Raw genomic sequence first — 21,213 nt, 5'->3', positions numbered from 1 at the left:
ACTCCCGGCCTTGATGGCTAAGGAATCACGAGGGATGGAAAAGGCGACCTCCCGATGACAGGGCCAACACACTTAAGCAGCAATGCCTCTTGGGAGCCGTTATCTGTAATGCTGCCACTGAAAAAGGACACTGGTTAGAGCTCACAGAAGAACTGTGGAAAATTCAATGAGCAGCAAACAAACAAATGTAAAACCAGAGTAAGGCAATATCTTTCAACTCTCAATGTGACAATGTGGAGTAAGAGCTAGAAGCTGTTATCATGCAGCTACAGGAGCTGTCTCTGGACGTCAGTGATGAATATTAGAGTGTATTCACACTGTTTTCACCCTGCTTTCACATGAGCTGATTAAGCCAATGGGATAATTGCATTTAACAGGTGATTAACTACAACAAACTAAGTCTTCTGATCGCAGTTGATTATTTAATTATTGTATACATATAAATTACATATAAAATGTAGAACATTCTGTTTCACTCTTTACAATGAAGGTTTATGTATATCTCTCTCTTTATTTAATTTTTGTGCTAAATATTTTGAATATTTAATGCAAGGTGAAGAAATCTACTGTTTACTCACTATTTAATGTCGGAAAATTGTTTTTCTTTTAATTTAACTGCTTCTGAGTGGATGGTGGATGAGGCTGTGGCATGTCACAGGGGTCTGAACCATGGTGTCAGAAGTTGTAGCAGATTTCTTTTACATTGTGCTGTTTCACAATAGATGTAGCTCCCCAAATGCCAAATTTAGCATTGAATATTTTACAGGGTTTATTTTGGGAGGCAAGTGAGGATGAGGATGAAGTTTCTGATGTGTGTGTGTGTGTGTGTGTGTGCATTTAAGCAGAGATGGAGATGCTCCAATACAGTTTCTCTCAGAGGGAGGGAGGAAAAGAGGGAGTGAGAAAAGGTGAAAAGCCAATACGAGAGTGAGCGAGAAGAGAGAGAGAGACAGAGGAAAGAAAGGAAGAGGGAAAGCCTCAGTATGAAAGAAGAATGAAGAAATGGAAGACTGAGAAAAGTGAGGTTTCATTGAAAAACAGAGAGAGAGAAAGAGAGAGAGAGAGAGAGAGAGAGAGAGAGAGAGAGAGAGAGAGAGAGAGAGAGAGAGAGAGAGAGAGAGAGAGAGAGAGTACATAGATGAACTACGTAAATGATTGGGATAGAGAAACACTCAAAAACTGTCACTGTGACTATGAAGGTACCCTCTTCAATACTTTCTTTAGAGATGTGTGCATGTTATTTACTATTTTCTGTTGCATTCATTCCTTACATCCCATCTCCACCCCATGCTTTTATTTAGTTTTGTATTTAAAACAAGTGTGTTATTAAAAATGTACAAAAATTCACTGCTCCTTCTGGAAAAAAAGGGAATGTGGAATACTTCCAAGGTTTACAACTCGACTTTTAAGACCACTTTGGTACCTTTGAAGATACATTTACACTGTCTGTACCTTTAGTGAACAATAATGTAGCTCACAGTAAAGAGAGATAAAAGAGAGATAAAGTAAGCAAGCAAGAGGGAGAGGTTGAGAAAGAAAGAGCCAGAGAGATCCACAGAGAGAGAAAGAAATGAGAGAAAGAAAATAGTGGTAAAAAGAGATATAAGAGAATAGGAAATATAGCAAGCTTCAGAGAAGGAGAAAACAAGTGAAGAAAAGAAAAAGAAGATAGAGAGAAGGAAACAAAGAAGAAGTTTAGGAAAAAGAAAGAGAACAAAGGAAAAAAAGACATGAAAAGAGAAAGAGAGAGATAAAAGCGAAGCTCTATTCTTTTCTTGTTGTGTCTCAGTAATCCAACTTCGCCCTGAGCGTTTTATTACCGACACCACAGCACATCAAATCCAGGGGAGCACTAAATGCTAATTAATAATTAGCAATCAATGCCCCCTCCATGGCCGGCGTCAAGCAGCAGAACAGAGGCGAGGTGAGGCGAGGCGATGCTGCTGGAGTGAAAGGTGTGCTTCTCATTGCTGTTAAAACCGGGGGAGTTTGTGAGATCACAAAAGCTCTGATAATAAGCACACACGTCAAGCGCTGTCAAAATGTCAACTGCAGTGTGTTAGGCAAAGAAAGAGGACTGCCCCCCCACCCCACCCCCCCACACACACACTCCCAGCCCTTCAATACTGTCTCCCTGCCAAAAGCATTCAAAATGCATCACATTAATAATAAAACAGATTTGACTATAATCAGAATAATAACACAGACGCTGACAAAGAAATATATTTTCTGTCCAAAGTGAACTATGTTTCTCCATTTTAGCACATCAGCTGGTCCTAACACTGTGAATATTTAACAGTAAAAGAACCAAAAGAAAGGCTACAAAATTGTGGAATGAAAAGTTTAAATTAATCTTCTCCTTTAAAACACAAGCACTACTTACTAATATCCTCCATTTTAGCAAAAATGATGGATGTGTATGTGTCCACAAACAACACAAAGCCAGATTTGTATTTAATTTTTAATCAGAAACTCATCTTATTTAGAAATGTTTATGTCTGCAGCACGTTAACAGTTCAGTCTGCTTTTTTAAATAAGGCTAAACCCAGGGCAGCCAATCAGCACAGCCTTAAATGATCAGCCTTAAAGGGGACATTTTATGAAAATTAAACTTGCTGCCCAAGTGATGTGATTCGATTAACCCGTTAGATTTGACCGGTCTGAAAAGGACTGTTTAGACAAGGTAAGAACAGTGATGTGGTGCTTTACCATTGTGACACTATGTTAAATTTTGGAATAAGTGTATAACATCACCTTTAAATGGTAACCAAAACTTCATAAAGCTACCTGAAGGGGACATCTCTGGACTGTTTGTATTAAATGATTTGACCCAAAGTCCCACAAATGACAGTTCAACAATTCACACACCAACATCAGTTTATTTCATTCCAACGGTTGAATTTTTGAAGCCCAATCAAATCTTAGTGAGTGCAACTGGACAAGCTGTAGCTGTTGTCTTTACATTTATATTACTCAGGCAGTGGGCTGTCCAGGAGGCGTGGACATATAACAGATTGGCATCTGTATAGACACTAATCACCACAAATTTAGTCCCATGTCTTTTCCAAAGACTGAAAGCCACTGTTAGAGGAGTTGCTGGCTGTCAGGTAGAAAAACACAATGTTTCTCAACAGTCCTCTGCACTTTCACATTTCAGTTCTTTTTCTACTTGTTTAAAGAGCCCAGTTTATAGAAAACCATCATTTTGTTGTTAAATTAGTTCCACCTTGTTGATTGGCTTCATCTAAACACTGTCAATGTTTCAGAATGTAACGTTAATGTTGACAGTGTTTAAAATTAAACCAATCAAAAAGGAGGAACTCGTTTCTTTACCACCAATAATAGGTTTCCATAATGTGGACATTTGAAATTAATAAAAAATACAAATAAAATATTAATAATAATAAATATACATGTATAACTGTGCAAAAGTTTTAGGCACATGCAAAAAAATGTTGGAAAGTGAAGATGAATTCAAAAATAATGGAATTAATTCTTTATTACTTGAAAGAAAAGGACAACAATGTGCAGTAAACATTAACAAACTAAAGAAAGTCAGTATTATATGTGACGCCCATTTGCTTTTTTTTGTTGTTCTTAAATATATATCCTAGATACAGTTTATACTGTTTTATAATGAAATTAGATTGTAGTTTTACCAAATGTATTGGAGAATCTGCCACAGTTCTTTTAAGAAGTTGGATTGTCACAGTTCTTTTTTTCATGCAAAATCTCAAGAGCCTTCATTATGTTTTTTTTTTTCTTTAGATACTTACATTTGTTTTTAATAACATTATTATTATTAATATTGGTCAAGTAAATCTAAAATGTTTTTGCAGAGACTCAATAATGCAGACTTCATAAAATAAATATCTATAACAGAATTTGTACTCAAAAATATAGGGTGCCTAAAACATTTTTAACATCACTGTATATATATTAACAAACATTAACTCCATATGTTTTAATGCAGCAGATTAGTCACATCCATTCCTACTGATATATCAGCTAGACTTCTAAATCCCATTTGTGCTCTGTCAAAGTTTCATGACAAATGGACCATAAGAAACACCATGGGCCAAAACTGCTTAACAATAAATCTTGCTTTGAAATTTAAGCTGTCTTTCTGCTTATTCTGTTGCTTTTTTTTTGGGAAGCAAGGGTTTACAATGTAGGGCTATCATGAGGCTTTTGTCATTCAGGTCATCAGATCTTTCCAGATCATCTGGATTCTTTTTGATTTGGCTTTGTCTGTTTGCTAGTTTTAGAGCATTATGCATAATGTACATACAGTAACGGGAGAGCAAAAGACAGAGATGGCCTCATTCAAGTGTCGAGGGGTCTATATAATGATAATAAAAGAGTGTTCAAGTCAAGCGCTATGTGCCGTTAAAGGAGGAGCAGGAGATGACCTGCAGAACTTACTCAACTCAAACTGCCCCCCTCAGTGCTGGGCATGAAGCTGGATAACAAGCATGTAACAATATTAAAAACTAGCGGATCCTGTCGAGCATCTGAATGAACTGAAACGTTCCTTTTGTGCGAATGCAGCGGTCTCCATTATGGGGAAGAGGTTTCTGATGATGTGCCGTGGCCATCTTTAAGCTCATTTTGCCTCATTCTGTTATATTCAGCTCATTTTCTCCTCTGCCTCTGTTAATGCGAGCAGTCACTGATGCAACTCTGCATTTGACTCACCCAATTCACAAAATCACATTCTCGCTGACTGAAATGTTTTGTCCTTTCCTCTCCTTCACCTTACACTGAAGCTGACTTCCAGTATACTAAAAAAGTGCCTAGGTGTCATTTAGAGGTTAAATCTAAGAGTTAGAGTTACTTTTGATTTGCATATTCGAAAATACACCCAGGAAAGTATTAGTGCGCAAAAGGAGCTTAGTAATGGCTCAGGAGACGTAATGGTGATTTAATGGTGACTTAAAGGAGACATAAGGTAGTTTTGACCTAAACAAATATGTGATTCACATTCAAAAACCAAATAGCTATTCACAGAATCAACCCTTTTTCATTCATTCATTCATTTATTATCTGTAACCGCTTATCTAGATCAGGGTCGTGGTGGATCCAGAGCCACCCTGGAATCATTGGGCGCAAGGCAAGAATACATCCTGGAGGGGGCGCCAGTCCTTCACAGGGCAACACACACACACAACATTCACTCACACACTCACACCTACGGACACTTTTGAGTCACCAATCCACCTACCAACGTATGTTTTTGGACTGTGGGAGGAAACTGGAGCACCAGGAGAAAACCCACACAGACACAGGGAGAACACACCACACTCCTCACAGACAGTCACCCAAAGGAAACCCACACAGACACAGGGAGAACACACCACACTCCTCACAGACAGTCACCCAAAGGAAACCCACACAGACACAGGGAGAACACACCACACTCCTCACAGACAGTCACCCGGAGAAAACCCACGCAGACACAGAGAGAACACACCACACTCCTCACAGACAGTCACAGGCAGCAGGAGATAGGAGCACTAGTGTGATCAGGTACTGGTGCTGGATGATTAGCTCTGGATCATGATAGAGACTCCAACACATTTCAAATGTAACACTACACAAAAGCAGTTCCACTGCTCCCCAATACAATGCTGGGGCCTTTAACCCTTCTAAATTGTCCCATCGAATTGACAAAGCTTTGCTATGGAGATACAAACCGTGTAAGCTGTTAGAAACAGTGTTGTTGTTCGTGAAGAAAGGATGTTCATAAAGAAATTGCTATTTTAGAAACTCACTTTTGACTAAATTAGCACTTGTGCCATGAGTGAAAAGTAATTCAAATAAAATGACACCAAGTTGTCTTCAGCAAGGACTCTTAAAGGCATTATTCTGTACATAAACAAAGCATCTGATGCCTTAAAACAACATTGTTTTCAAGCACGCCAGCAAAAAAGGAAATGGATTTCCGTTGCCATTTAATCTTCTGAGCAAGTAAATGAGTTGGCTGTAATGGTGCTCTTAGTAAATCATGTTCTTGGTGCTTTCTCTTTCTCTCTGTTTCTCTTCTCTCACTCTGAATTGACTAAGACAAATTGAGTGCACCTAAGTGATTTTATAAGAGTTGTGTTTGTATATATTGGAATCGTGTATGTCTATGTGTTTAGTCACTGTCCATTCTGAAATTATAATCCTGTGTTATAATAATGTTATAACTAAATGTGTGTGTGTGTGTGTGTGTGTGTGTGTGTGTGTGTGTGTGTGAGAGTGTACGCGAGCTCTGCGCGTGGGTGATTCTGACTCACCTCAGCACTTCATTGGGGTTTCCTCCCTTTGTGCCTTTCTTTTCAGGCGCACCGTGGCAACCTGATTTTAGCAGCGTGTGAGGACCTCGGTCCAGCATCATGGTGGAGGTCGCCATGGCAATGATGGCCACAGCATCCCGCACGCGAGCCTCTAGCCCGTAATCCCACTCATCGTAGGACACAGAGATCAGACCTGAGATAGTGAAGGAACCGAGGAAGGGGGGCAATGAGAACAGAGAGAAATAAAGATAGAGGAATATATTTTACATATAGTAAAATATGCTGTTTGTTTATTTCTATCTCTATTTAACCTAGGCAACGTATTAGGAACATATTATTTACAATGGAAACAACAGACAGGGCAGTTAATATTAGTGTCCTGCTATTGATAACAAGTAAAGTGTAAAGCTTCTATTCAGGGCAAATGTGTTGCTTGATAAAAATGAAAGACAGTGAAATAACAGGTCAGATGAACAAAAGCCTTGTTCCATATTTTACAGTGCACTCTCCTTCCCAGCTTTACATTATTCAGCGTTTAACCTTTTATACCATATGGCATTTCTGCTACGCTCCAAGCTGTGTTTCATCATATCATACTGTACATGAAACAGTATTTCTAGGGGGTAAAAATGCCCTGATGCATTGTTTTGCATCAGGCTAAATATGTGACTACATCAATTTCAAAGAAAGTATAATATATATATGTGTGTGTGTGTGTGTGTGTGTGTGTGTGTGTATACATTCTCCTGTCCATCCCTCTACCTGTGGGAAAAACTGGAGGCACATTGTCTGCATCCCCTGCCACCAGCGCTGGTACGATCCAGGTGTAACCGTATCCAGTGAGGCCCACAGAATGCGCCACCTCAAAAATGGTGGTGGCTTCTTCTTTAGTGCAGTACAGCAGTATCACAGGGCTCTGGAGCTTCTTCATCTGGTTTTGAATCTTAGAGTCACCATCATCCACCGACATGTCCAACAGCAACACCTCCTCCAACTCCCAGCCCACAAAGCTGTTCTCTATGGTACTCCGGATCTGTAGGAGGAAGTGTTTTGAACTACATTTCCCACAATGCAACATATGAGTTCTGTCATTTTAAACCACATATGAATATATATAATTAATTGCCACACATTTTTCAACTATATATTAATGTACCTGGTTATTAAAAACCATCTTATGTTGCTTAGCAACCATTGCCTACTGTTAACAAACTACACTGCTTGCTTAGGAACTGTTTAATGTAACAATAATTATCCTTTCTTAGTAATTCTATTATGTGTATTTGATCATATGTCGTGGTGCCACAGATTAATGAAAGCAATAAGACATTACATTCCATGAGTCATTTTAACTTCATTAAGAAAATTAAGAGGGGGTATTCCTCTTCATCTCATGCCTTAAAACATGCCAAATCACCAGGCACATTCTCAGTTTACACAACAAAAACCCAAGGAAGATAACTCTTTTCTGCAGTTCTTCATCTCTGCAGGACAGAAACACATAAAAACTACATTTCCCACAATGCAACAAATACTGCCCTGGGTCTACCCTAACTCTTCTTAATGGTGCTTTTTATGCTGTAGAAAAGAAAACTACATTTCCCACTATGCAACTTGTCCAACTGCCTACCCACGCAACTGGCTATGTTAAAATATCTTTGGAATTACCGTAATTACGAACTCTCGACTGTGGAAAAGATGTCCGAGGCTTAGTCTGAGCTGTAATTACCAGTTGGAAGCTCAGGCAAGGAAATGAACTGTGACGTAAAATGATGGGCCCTCGTTTCCCAGTACTACCACCATGGCTCCAAATTGCATACAAGTACTAGTAAGCCACATGTCATAGCTTTCCCATTATATGTTGTAAAACTGTGTGCAAGGTTCTCGTCAAAATGAGGCAGAGATGTGTGGCTGTAGGAAATGGGAATTTAAACAGTGTTTTGCCCAAAAAAAGCAAATTAGAATTACTTTATTGGCCACTGTGCTTGCACACAGAGGAATTTATTCTCTACATTTAACCCAATCCATGCAGTGACACACACATTTACACACACTAGTCAACACTAGGGGCAGTGAGAACATATGCCCAGAATGGTGGGCAGCTCTAGCCACGCACCAGGGGAGCTGTTAGGGGTTAAGTGCCTTGCTCAAGGGCACTTCAGTCATGACCTGCCAGCTCTGGGGATCGAACCGGAAACCCTTCAGTTACAAGCCCAGTTCCCTAACCACCAGGCCACACCAGCCTAATACAAGCATCTGAATATTTTATGTAAATGTAAAGAGTACTCCAAGTAAACCAGGAGCTGTTTTACTGTTTCACACCAGGTAAAGGACCTCTGCTGAGTTTAATTGATGTGGAAAAAAATTATAAATAATAATAAAGCATTGTTTGGGACAATAACAATATGGTACTTCAGCAAAGAAAGTAGTTTAGACTACATTGCCCACAGCTCTGCTATTTTACAGAGTTGACTGAACAAATATATCTGTGCTAGTGTCATTTTTTCTCCACCATCTCTCATCTCAGAGATGAAGAACAGCCACAAAAGAACGTTTCCCAGCCACAAAGTGGGTCCCAAGGACTCTCTGGTATTTTTCCTTTCTTCCAGATTTCAAAGCTATTAGGCAATACATTTTTAGGCTATTTAAAAAAAAAGCACAAAAAAACAAATGCGAAATTGATTCAATGCATAATCAAAACAATTATGATTTAAATAATAATGCAGACTAGCTATTAACAATATCACATAACTGTTTCATTAATATGGTTTAATGGAACCATATTAAAGAAGTAGTCTTTATTTGTTTTACAGAACACTGTGCAGACTTTCATTTATTACATTTCCAGTCAAAACCTCCATTAACTATATGGTATTACCCAACCAGGATGTATGGCTATAGAAAATCCATTACAGATAAAAGAAATATTTATATAATTATTTACAAAATCGAACACAGAAGCTGGTGGTATTTTATTATTGTCTGACCGCTCTGATTGTGCTTGGGATTCCTTAGAATCCACAACACCAGTCTGAACTTTGTGGGTGTAGAAAAATACACCTGTAGACACAATAAATAATAATAAAAATGTTATAGTATTTAGTTGTTAAGTCTTATGTGTAAATCTCTATTAAACTTTTTTCAGCTTTTTTTTAAAACCATACTGTACATTACGCACTTGATATTATGGTCATTTTAACAAGAAATTAAACATATGAATAAAAAACAAAGCATGCTACTTAGTTAGAAACAGTTCATTTTAACAAGAAAATATCAAAGCAGATGTGTTTCATATCTGTCATATTTCTCACCCTGTTGACAAAGTCCTGGTATCCGGGGTAGTATGTGGTGACAATGGAGAAGATGTACCAGTCGTACTCCTCCATAATATTAAGCATGACTGAGGCCTGCTGCTCTATGGACGGCCCGAACTGGAAGAACATGGAGTGGTCATCCTGGAACAGACAAAGGCCACAATCTGAATCAGAATATGTGAATCTGAAAGGACCTGTTCAGTAGGGTGTCGCGTTCATTATGCACTAATTGCTAATCAGCGTTGGAACAACATCGCATTGTCACACAAAGTCACATTTAAAAGGGTGAAACAAGACAACTGCAGATTATACACAGTTGAGACAATGTGGTAAAACTGCATGTCAAATGTGATTTCTCACATGATTGTACAGGCTTCCCAAAGAAGCTCTGACCAGCGGAACACACGTAAAGACTTGTGTTTTGAATCTGGTGCACATTGGAAGAGATCAGTATGCAATGTAGGCAGAGCTAAAGGCCCCTGAGGAAAATCGTATATTCACTCACTTCGGAAAGCCACTTTTTGCATGTAATACATTGTAAATGCATTCTTATCTACAAAATACACCATAAGAGAAGTGTGTGCAAATATGCGCATTTGCTGGCAGTGGGCGCACAATGCCTTTGTTCATGTGTTCATGCATCATCTGTTTCTGAGGTTTGGCCAATGAACACAATGCTTGTGTGTTAATATGAATACACACGGTTGACAATTCAATGAATTTGTGTGTGCATGTGTGTGTGTGTGTGTGTGTGTGTGTGTGTTTAAAATCAACTGTATTCGTTATGTTGCTCATGACTCATGCTGGACCCCCTCCCTCTTCCTCTCCCTCTTTCTCCCTGTGTCTCGTAGGTCTCAATGCTCCGCTCAACATCAAAGCCCGCTACCCTGGAGTCCACACCCCAGGGGGTTGCAATGGACTGATCCGTTACCTTGATTTGGCTTTAATGAGGTAACAACACTGACAAGGCCTGGGGGGAGGGTGGAAGGGGGGTTAACACTGACATATCTAAGTTTCCGACATCCATTACAGAAAAACCAGCAGGCGCTAATGTGAAATCACAAACGCTGCTTGCGTTTCCTCACCTGTACAATATCATACACTAAAGTGCACTCTCCACCTTATACACTCTTGACTCCCCTGCTCCAAAAGTGCTGCTTTACTCTACTTCTGGGGTGGGATTTAGTAGAGTTTGTAATCCACAACTAATCAGACATCAGTAAAGCAGCCAAACCCTCAGAACAAACACCTACAGGAGAGTCTAATCACTGAAAACAAGGGACAAACTATGTTGCTCTAAACATTTGTCCATTTACCATATTTTTATATATAATCTTATTATCTAAGATATTTCAAGTTATTTTAGCTAAACTTCAGAACCCGAACAATGGCTGTTATATTTAATTTGACTAGTCAAAACCAAATTATTGTTTTTAATCACATAATCTTATTTAATCTGTAATCTCAGACAAACATTTGTCCACATATTTTTGGCCACATAGTGTAATCCACAATTTAGAATAAGAATTAGAATTACTTTATCGGCCACTGTCCTTGTAAACAGAGGAATCTGTTCTCTGCATTTAACCCAATCCGTGCAGCGAAACACATATATACACACACACTAGTTAATACTAGGGGGCAGTGAGCACACAAGACTAGAGAGGTGGGCTGCCCTATACATTTTTTAAATAGTGCACGCTCTTAATTTGCATCTCAGTTTGAGAGTAAATATATTGACTGATAATCTGTAGCTCCTTGGTAACAATATGTCCATATGAACTGAGCCCTACATACTCATCCGATCTCAGCACTTCCATGATTCTAGTATCTCCCTCCTCCCGCTCTCTCTCTCTCTCTCCATCTCTTTCCAATTCTCATCTCTCCATCACTGGGTGTTCCGCTGGCATTGCATCTTCTCCACGTTTAAACAATAATTGAATCGGCGGACCTTCTCCACTGGTTATTTACTGAGTGTAATATGCTGAAGTGGCTAGCCCTGTCATTCGCTTCTCACTCTTTTTCTGGCCGACTCCAGACAAGCTGTGAGTAGCTAATAGCCTTCGAAACCTTACTACTAATTCCCTGCTTCTTTTCATTTCTCTCTCTCGCACCCACTAATAATCCATGCAAAAGGAAAAGAGTAGAGTGTCCTGCAGTGCTAGTATATGAGTGGAGTAATTCTAATATCAGACATAATAATGAGGCCGTTAAATAATTTCTCTAGCTAGTTTCTCTGCTGCTGCGCAGGAAAATCAAGCTATGGCCTGTGACATCCATGAAGGAGTGTGAGCAGAGATTTAAAATAGACCACAGAGAGATTTGTATATGACAGACAGTATCAATTCAGTGCCACGGAGCTTTGGATAAAAGATATTCATCATGTGGCGAGTGCTAAAATGGTCAGGGCCTATAGATTTACAAGATAGCCTTCAGTATTGACACCAACAGTGGCAGAATTAAATCGCGATGTTCCTGAAAGAAAAATTGAAAGAATTTTCTTTGAATCAAAGCTTTACACATCAGTCTCAAAGCCCTTTTATAAAATATCTAATATTGTATATTTTATGCAAAATGGAAAAACTAGCAAAACAAACATGCCCTCTTCAGGTAACAAATATAGCATGTGCTCCTCACAAACACCTACATTGGGTAGGCTACGTCCTACTTTGGAAAAACAAAAGTAGCAAAAGCCTCACCCCCTCATAGGGACCACTAGCTGAAGCTTTATACTCTTTGATGTCCATAACTCAGTTAAGCTGTATTTAGAGGTTCTAGTAGAGTCAAGTCAAGTCAAATTTATTTGTAGAGGGCTTTTTACAACATGACAATGCTACAAAGCAGCGTTACAGGCATCGAAATTTAAAACAACACCAAAAAATTCAGAGACAACAGTGATCAGTGGAATGAGTTCCCATTGTCAAATAGTTTTTTATTTAATCTCAGCCACAGACGCTCCACACACAAGTAGACAGAGTCAGATATGTTCAGTACACTAATGCAGCCTCACTGCCAGTTGTATTCTTATTGGCTGTCTGTACCTCGGCATATATGCACTTTCGTGTATCGTCTTGTACTGGCTCTGGTATTGGTCCGATGTGAAAAACTGCCTCCATATATCATGCCAAAATAGTCCAAATTGCAAATGGTTCTTTTGTGTGCCAGTCAATTTTCTTTTTCCTGCAGTAGTATACAGTTCTTGGCCACGTGCGATAGGTCCCAAACTCTTTTCAACATGTTGTTAATCCAACAACTGTTTAATACTGTACTGAGATCAATTTAGGAGGTCTTTAGAAGTCTAAATTAAAGTGGATTACTATAATCTATATAAATATCTACTTAAATAATGAATGAACATTAACATTTTAATCCAATTGTGTTCCAAAAAAATTGTGATTGCACTGTCAACCTGTTTTTCTTTGTACTAAATCTACAACTTTTCAAATGAACAAACCTACAAACTGAAATATAAAAATATGGTATTGTTTCCACCAATATCTGTGTCTTCTAAGGTACAATAGCCATTGATGTAGCAAAATAGTATAAAAACATGTCACCTAATCAATGGATCAACTGAAGTTTATAACTCTTACTTTAAACTCATCTGCTGAAGCAAAATCAGACAGGTCATTGCTGAGTCCATCTGCTGACCACTGTGCGCTCCATCAGCCCTTTTAGCGTGATTAAACCCAACCAGAGCAGGGTCAGAGCACTGAGAAAGAGACTCGCTCTCCAGAAGGTCAGTCTGACCATTAACGAGCACTACAGCCATGAGATTGTTAAAGTTGACAGCGGTCATTGAGCTTCATACACCATCACGCATCAACAAGAAGGAGCAGCTCAGGCTCGGACTGCTGTAAATATAGACAACAGCTATTCTCCCTTCATCTCACAGACACTGGAGATACACTCTATTCCCAAAGGCACGTGGAGCCCTGCTCATTTAATAGTTCAAAAGTATTAATAGGTAGTCCCCTGTTGCTGTTGTAACAGCTTCGACTGATCTGGGAAGCTCCATCACTCCAGAGATTAAGGTTCAGTTCCTCCACTGCCCACTATTGGAGGTTTATACCCATCTTGCCATTGAAATTGTATGTGCACAGCTGAACACATTACAATCTTCCTTTAGTGTTCCCATATATACAGTGCCCTCCATAATGTTTGGGACATAAAATGTACAGAAATATTTCACATGTAGTTAAAGTGTAGACTGCAAAGAGTGTATGCATTTGTCCCAAATATTATGAAGGGCACTGCAATGCTTTATATTTTAACACAACATTTTAAAATAGCCACAGTCTAAATACAGTACTGCCTTGCAGTATTTAAGTATAGTAGATTTAGCTCAGAATGCTGGATAAGACTGGGATCTAGTCACCAGATGACTAGATTGACTAGATGACTAGACATAACTACTTGTGAGGCGAGAGAGAGAGAGAGAGAGAGAGAGAGAGAGAGAGAGTGAGAGAGAGAGAGAGAGAGAGTGAGAGAGAGAGAGAGAGAGAGAGAGAGAGAGAGAGAGAGAGAGAGAGAGAGAGAGAGAGAGAGAGAGGCTTGCTCTTCACAAACTTAGCCATTAAAGTATTAGGAAAGAGGTGGGCAGTGACAGTGGTCTTCCACAAATGAACCGTCCGGCTTTTCAGATTTTAACCCAATTAGGCACACAGTGCTCAGGATAAAGTGAGTAGTCTCTTTCAAAGTACAAGCTATTGTTAAAGCCAAGTTTCAAAATCCCCTGAACTAGTGGCAACTGAGCTGACACCAAATGTCACCAAATGTGTGTGGAGGCCTCTGTGACATGATTTCTAGTAGGAGACAGACCCATGAACAGTTGGCTTCAAAAATAACAAACCACTGTCACAATAAAAGGTTGACGTGCCTTGCAAATCTACTTATCAGAAGCAGATGCCATAGGAGGAACTTGGGATATGGAAATTAATGACCAGATATTTGTTCATATAAAGCCCTAAATCATGAGCGTGGCATACACCAAAACACATACTATTGTTTCACTTTAGTTCTGTTGCACCTGCCAACACTATAGCATGTAAAAATCAATGGATTTGCTAGGGCACGATGAAGGACTGATATCAGCTCTGCTTTCATAATTTTAATGTACTCAAATGACCAGCTAATGCTCAGTAAACTGTGATTTGATTAGGCACAAAGGGTCAAACTCTTATGACAAGACTTTTAACTTATCCCATGTGAATTTAATCATATTTATTTAAACCAAAAAGCAAACAAAGGCGAGATATTTAATCATGTGATTACAAATTCTCATGAGACTAGCGGGAATCATACATTCAAACAGTGAGTATAGACATGGAAATGCATAAACACATTATTACTGCGACTAGCAATGCACAACTAGTACAAGGGAGAGATTATATTAAGATAGTTAAGATCACTCACTAGTTTAATGTCCTTTATTGGTTTCCACTGGTCTATTCGACTATCGCAACAAAATAATAGACTGTTTAGGCATTATATCTGTCCCATATTGTACATCAGCATAAAAGTTCTATGCAATGACCATTAGTGATACAATTGGGACTTTACATTTTGGACATTACAAATTGGACTACCATCATCGCCGTCAACCCAGCTGGCCATCTCTCCTCCTTTCCCCTCGTTCTTGCAGCATATTTCCACATGCAGTGTATTATGCAATCTTTCAATCATTCCTCACATTGGTGTCACTCATTTATTTCTGCCCGTTTATCAGATTTAAATTATTTCAATTATCTCCTTGTTTCTTCCGCCATTTTTTTTTCTACATTTTTGTCTCACCACTTCATTAATAGCTTACGATAACATTACACAGGGCTACGCGCTCAACCTGTTCTTCTTTTGTATTGTCTCTTTTTATCTCATTCTCTCACCTTCATCTAATTCTGCTCTCAGAACTAATTCTTTTCACTTCTTCCCTATCAGTCAGCTCATCCTGCTTCATCATCCCTGGCCCACCTTTCTTTAAGAGCCCCCATCAGTCTCTAATCAAACGCATGCCGAATTAATTATATGTCACACACGAAGCATAATTAACACCAACGACCTCCATTCCCATCATATTACCCCCTCCCTCCATTCTCTTTTAAATCTAATTTTTAAGGAAGCTCGTCTTTGATTGAAACATGAAGCTATTTCTGTCCAGTGGCGATAATTAATTTATTGTTTCCTCTCTGTCCTCTGCCTCCCCTCTCTCCAAAGAATGAGGACATGAGTCAAACATTTGTGACATCACCTGCTTCAATATATGTGTATTTACAATACTACTAATACCTTAAAGGCTAAGCACCACTTAATGAACCTCCATGAATATTTCACATTATTTTAGTTACTGACATATATAAGTATGAATTAAAATGAAAATATCACGCTTAATTTGCTTTAAAACTGAAAATTTTATTAAATTGGCAGAAAAACCCAAGCTCGCTACGGAAATTCTTGAACACAACCATGACGTCACTGGTGGACAACAGCTGAACAACGCCGCGGTAAACACCGTTATGTCTGACCGTTATAACAGTATCTAGCTAAATAACCAACATAATTCATGACAATAGCCTAGCAATAAGCTAAACTCAAATTTAGAGGTACCGTTATTCTTGTAAATGTGATCGAATTCGAACTCGAATTCATCCGACACTATAAACCTCCGTAATGCAGCTACGTAGCCGAGTATAATCTGAGCCACCGAGTTTAGCAAGTCAAGCTAACATTAACTAACACCAACTAAAACAGGCGAAGTAAGTGTCCTTACCCTGTTTACCTCCATGTTACAGAGGCTCTTGAACACCTTTCGTTGGTTTTCTTACATGCCCATATTGTTGGAAAAGCGCCAGTGAAATGAGCTACAGATAACGGAGTGAGCGGAGGGTCCTTTCCAAAGTGCCCGTTTAAAGTTGACAAATTTAGTCCATTTTCTGGATATTTTGGGATCTTTGGGCCATTTGTGCACAGATGTCCCACTGTACATTGAATGATTGCAGCCAAAAACAACACCCCTTTTTGTCATTTTGCTTTAAATTAAGTGCAACATCTAGAGTTGTTGTCCACCATCTAAGTCGAACTCCGTTGGGGGGGGACCAGCGGTCTTTTAAACCTTATTCCTTGAATTAGTAAGAAATAACATGTTTTCTGACTATCAATAAACACAAGTTAGGAACTCAAATTCCACTGTATTTATTTGTTTGACACTTTCATAGAGCTGGTGCTTAGCCTTTAAAGTACTCAGGAAGATACGTGTTATGTTATGATCATTTAATAAAACTAATAAAGACACCAAAAAAATTGTTAGCAGAAGCATTACATTTTGTTCTCAAAAGGGAAGGTTCAAAACCAAAAAACTGACAACTAGCGCATGGGGTAGTAGCAGCGTAACTGTTGAAATATTTGTTACTTCCACTCTTCACAACCTGAGGCTGTTGAATCAGGTTGGAATGTGGTTGTGCTCACCATGCTCTTCTCAGCCTATGAAACTGAAGAGGGAGTAACAGTTTATTTGGTCAAATTAGCACAAGCAGCACGGAATATAGCTCTTACATTTTTAAAGTAAGTTCTCAACCTCTGCCATTAAAGCAATACCATAGGTTTTCGGGTTTTGACCGCTACCAAAACAAGGCTTAGGAATCGAATGGACATAAAAAAAAAACATAGTTGTCACTCAGAAGCGTACATTATGCTATTCCTGGGGATACAGGTCCAGGGTTCATATAAATGCTGAGTTAACATATCAGCCATGCTGCTGTATGTCATGGTTGTAATGCACCATATAGATAACTGCAACAACAGCAAAATATAACAACACCCTACTACATCGACACCGTGCCTTCCCCCCAGCTCTGTTAAACCTCAGTTTGGAACCTCTCTTCTAAAGTATTAATCAACGAATGCTTCTTCATAAACGAACCTTTTAAGCCGTAATGTTTCTATACCAAGTCCATGTTTAGAATTAGATCTAGGCCTTAAACCGTTAGGGAACCCGTGCACTTGAATCCTTCCTTATAAAGACTGACGAACTTGTCTATATTCTCTAATGTGCTTAGACACATGGAACTTCAAACAAAAACGTTATTCCAGTCAGCATATATATTATTCATAAAGTAAAATGATCCAAATACATAACCGTCCTCCCTAACATGTCAGAAATGGTCGTGTCAGGTAGTGTCACTGTCACACAGCTCCAGCGTTCTGGGATTGTGTGTTGGAAAACCCATCTTTTGTCACTGTCTATGAGGAGCTTTCCCCCCCCTGTGTCTGCATGGGTTTCCTCCAGGTGCTCGGGTTTTCCTTCCAGAGTGCAAACAAAAAAACACATCAGTAGGAGGACCGACTGTGTCCATGAGTGTGAACGTGTGAGTGTGTGGAGCCCCGTCAAGGGTGTGTTCCTGCCTTGCACCCAATGATTCCGGGTGGGCTGGGATGAAGCGGTTACAGAAATTGAAGGAATTAATGAATGGATATTATCTAGGTTAAATCAATGTTTGTAGGATGAATGTCCCATGCCAGAGCTAAATTATTAGTGTGGCATCCAGAATGGGAGTGAGTACAGCAGCACTCACAAATCCTTTTTCCCGCCTGCCACAAGAGGAGCCTGTACAAACTGGCGGAATTAGTGGGCCATGATGAATGGCTGGTGTAGCATTTTCCTTTTTAATGACCCCCTGACATCAGGCCTGCTTTCATATCAGTTAATTGGACCCAAATATAGTCAGCTGGTGCACACTGAGTTGGGTTTTCTGTTGGCATTCGATGTCCAGTTATTATAACACGAGAGACTCCAATGGTTTATGTCTTTAGTTAAACAACATTGAAAAAGCATTATTTTTCGCCAGACTTTTGGAGGTCTTGCAACTCAAAGCTGAAATCCACACAAATGGGCCAACTAGTGAGTGAGTGACTGGCTGTGCGCTGTAATTCTAAGTGCGGCTTCTGACATGTTTCTAAAAACAGATCACCCTAATGTGCTATGCAGGCTGTATAAGTGGCAGCTCTTTGGGAGTGAATGTAAAGAACAGTCTCTGTAGTCAGTGGAGCAGTATAATGGCGGGAAAACAAAAGCGGGACACCTTTGTACCTCATCTCTGATGTGGAGGCAGCTGAAATGTGAAGCGAAATCTAAGCGCACCCCGTTTCATGTGGGGTTAAGACGGCTGTCTCCACCTGGTAAAACAACGAGAGAACACCGGCCCATGGGTCTCCCCGCTAAACTAATACGCTTTAATACATCCACCATGTTTTCCGCTAATCTAAACGAAGTAGGCTAGGCCCTCCACATTTGCCGTGGGCGACGACCTCAGCCGTTTTCTGTGTCACAATGACCTATTTTTTGAGTTTTTATAGCCTTAAGGTTCCTCGAAGGGAAACGAGACCTGAGGCCCTCTACCCCCTCCTCTGCTCTCCTCTCTGATCCCTACATCTCTCAGAGAAAATGAGATCTGCTCATTAATTGTTCAAAGTGTCTCTTCCATTATCGTTCTGTTATACCACAGCCCTTTACTTCTTACCCGTCACCTTTCTCTTTTCTGTCTGTCGTCCCCTCTTCCCACCTTGCTCTCTGCCTCTCTCACTCCTTCTGTCGTTCATTACTGAGCCTTTCAGGCTTTTTTTTTTTATCTATAACTTCTTCACTTTTCAGTTCCAGTTCAACATCCCTGTTTGACACAGCACCTGTTACAAATTCAGTACTTTCTTTCTTATCTTCTTCTCAGTCTTTCTCTTTTTCTTAAGCTCTCTCACCCTGCACTCTCGCTCTGTCTGTCTATCTCCACTAAACTGTTCCATGTTATCTTCGGTGCATTAAACACATTAGCTGAGAGCCAAACAGTGAATGTTCTGTTGGGAAAACTCTTAAGTGTTTTCCGCCCCTCTCTGCAGATGGGGAAAGAGTCTAAAGTCGGCTCCAGCGGAATGATATAAACGCTGTCAGACATGTCCTTCAGCCAAGATCAGATCTAATAACAACATTCACACATTTAAGTCTGTTCTTATATTTTGCCAAGATGTAGGGTCATGCATATCTCCCATATTAGACATATTCACCCTGTGCATTACTTATTTATTTCTGAAATGTCTATAAACCATCACTGACATAATGTCAAAAACTCCAGCTACGGTTTATTCTATATCAAATGTTGTTATATTAAATTACATTACAATATGACATTAAATGTTTTCCCTCTCCTAAAAACGTCAGTGCTTAGTTTTGACATTGTGTAAGCTTAATCCTAGACTAAAATAACCAACTGCCGAGGTCAAACTGCTGGGGAAACCCACACAGCCACTGGGAGAACACACCAAACTCCTCACAGACCCTGGAGCTGTGTGTCTGTGTGTCACTTTGAGTCGCCAATCCACCTACCGACGTGTGTTTTTGGACCGTGGGAGGAAACCGGAGCACCCGTGCCACCTTCAATATTTCAGTATACACTATGTACAGCATCGGTCACTGACAGACGGTCATTACAGAGCACTGTTCTCAGTTCAGCCCTCAATTTAAAATTTTGTTTAAAAATATTAATATTGACAAAGCCAACAGGGTTATGTTTGATGGTGATGATGCGGTTCTTGTTTGTACTTTTTTCAGTGGATTTTATGTTGTTCGTATCGGTATCGTAATTATATCGTATCAACCAAGATTAAGAAATATATTGTGATATAAATTTGGGCCGTATCGTCCAGGCCTATGATGATGTTATGGGTAACTTTGGTGACAAAGCACAGGAGGATCAAAGTGATCACATGGGTAATGAAAACAGTAACAGTGTACATATCACTTTCAGCTATTTGTCATTTATGTAAATTACCTGGGTGCTTTAGATTATTTCAAACCTGTTCTAAATATATATTAAGTGTACAAATAAGTTTTAATGCATCTTTGTATAATGTATAATTGAGATTACAAATTCAAAATTCTGGCTTAGTATTAAAAATGACAAAAAAAACAACCAAACAAACCCTAAAAAGACAAACTTTATTTACAAAAAAACAAGGACAAACACAGAAACACTTATAATAAGACACAATGGGAAGCATCTGGACAGGGAGACAAGGTAAGCAGACATGTGACTAATCAAGGCAGGGCTAAGGCGGAGTAAAGAACAAAACAGAACACACAAGTAACAGAGGACATGGGAAACAAAATACACAAATCACTAATTATTAATTAATACTTTAGCATTATTAATACTCATTTACAAACTTTATTTACGCTAACTTAAATATGATCAAATATTTGGATGCCGTGATGTTTGGAAAGTGTGACACTGTTGAACTGTGTGACCCAGCAGCACAGAAAACCAATTGGTGTTTTTTATTTATTTTATTTTTTTTGTGAGTTTTCGTCTGAGTGCATTTTAGAAAGTTCCCACCCGGATCTCTGCTCTGTGTCGGAGTCTCTCCTGCCCAGTTTAATGAGACTTCCTGCATCTCACCAAGAGGTCGCAGTTACGCTCCTCTTGGCTCTCTAACTAGGCTTTGGCATCGAGCGAAAAGAGAATACGCTTTCCTTTCATTATAAAAAAAGAAACCTCTCTCTCCCTCTCTTTAATCCTCACTCCCAATGGCCAACTTTCAACTATTTAATCTTTTACTCTAAATGTGTGATCATATTA

The 21,213-nt window shown here is 39.3% G+C and overlaps 1 protein-coding gene across 3 annotated transcripts in view; it reads right to left on the bottom strand.

The window, feature by feature from the left end:
- Positions 1-21,213, bottom strand: part of grin2bb (glutamate receptor, ionotropic, N-methyl D-aspartate 2B, genome duplicate b) — a 128,558-nt gene that overhangs the window by 39,140 nt on the left and 68,205 nt on the right. For all 3 annotated transcript variants that reach the window (XM_066661219.1, XM_066661221.1, XM_066661220.1), the window contains 3 exons: positions 9,593-9,736; positions 7,044-7,314; positions 6,282-6,474 (listed from right to left, as the gene is read on the bottom strand). In XM_066661219.1, the coding sequence (XP_066517316.1) occupies positions 6,282-6,474; positions 7,044-7,314; positions 9,593-9,736 (608 nt within the window). The remainder of the gene's footprint in view (positions 1-6,281; positions 6,475-7,043; positions 7,315-9,592; positions 9,737-21,213) is intronic.

Source organism: Hoplias malabaricus, chromosome 2 (genome assembly GCF_029633855.1).
Source record: "Hoplias malabaricus isolate fHopMal1 chromosome 2, fHopMal1.hap1, whole genome shotgun sequence".
Lineage (NCBI taxonomy): Eukaryota > Metazoa > Chordata > Actinopteri > Characiformes > Erythrinidae > Hoplias > Hoplias malabaricus.
The sequence above is the reverse complement of the archived record's forward strand: the minus strand, read 5'-3'. Positions and strand labels throughout refer to the sequence as shown.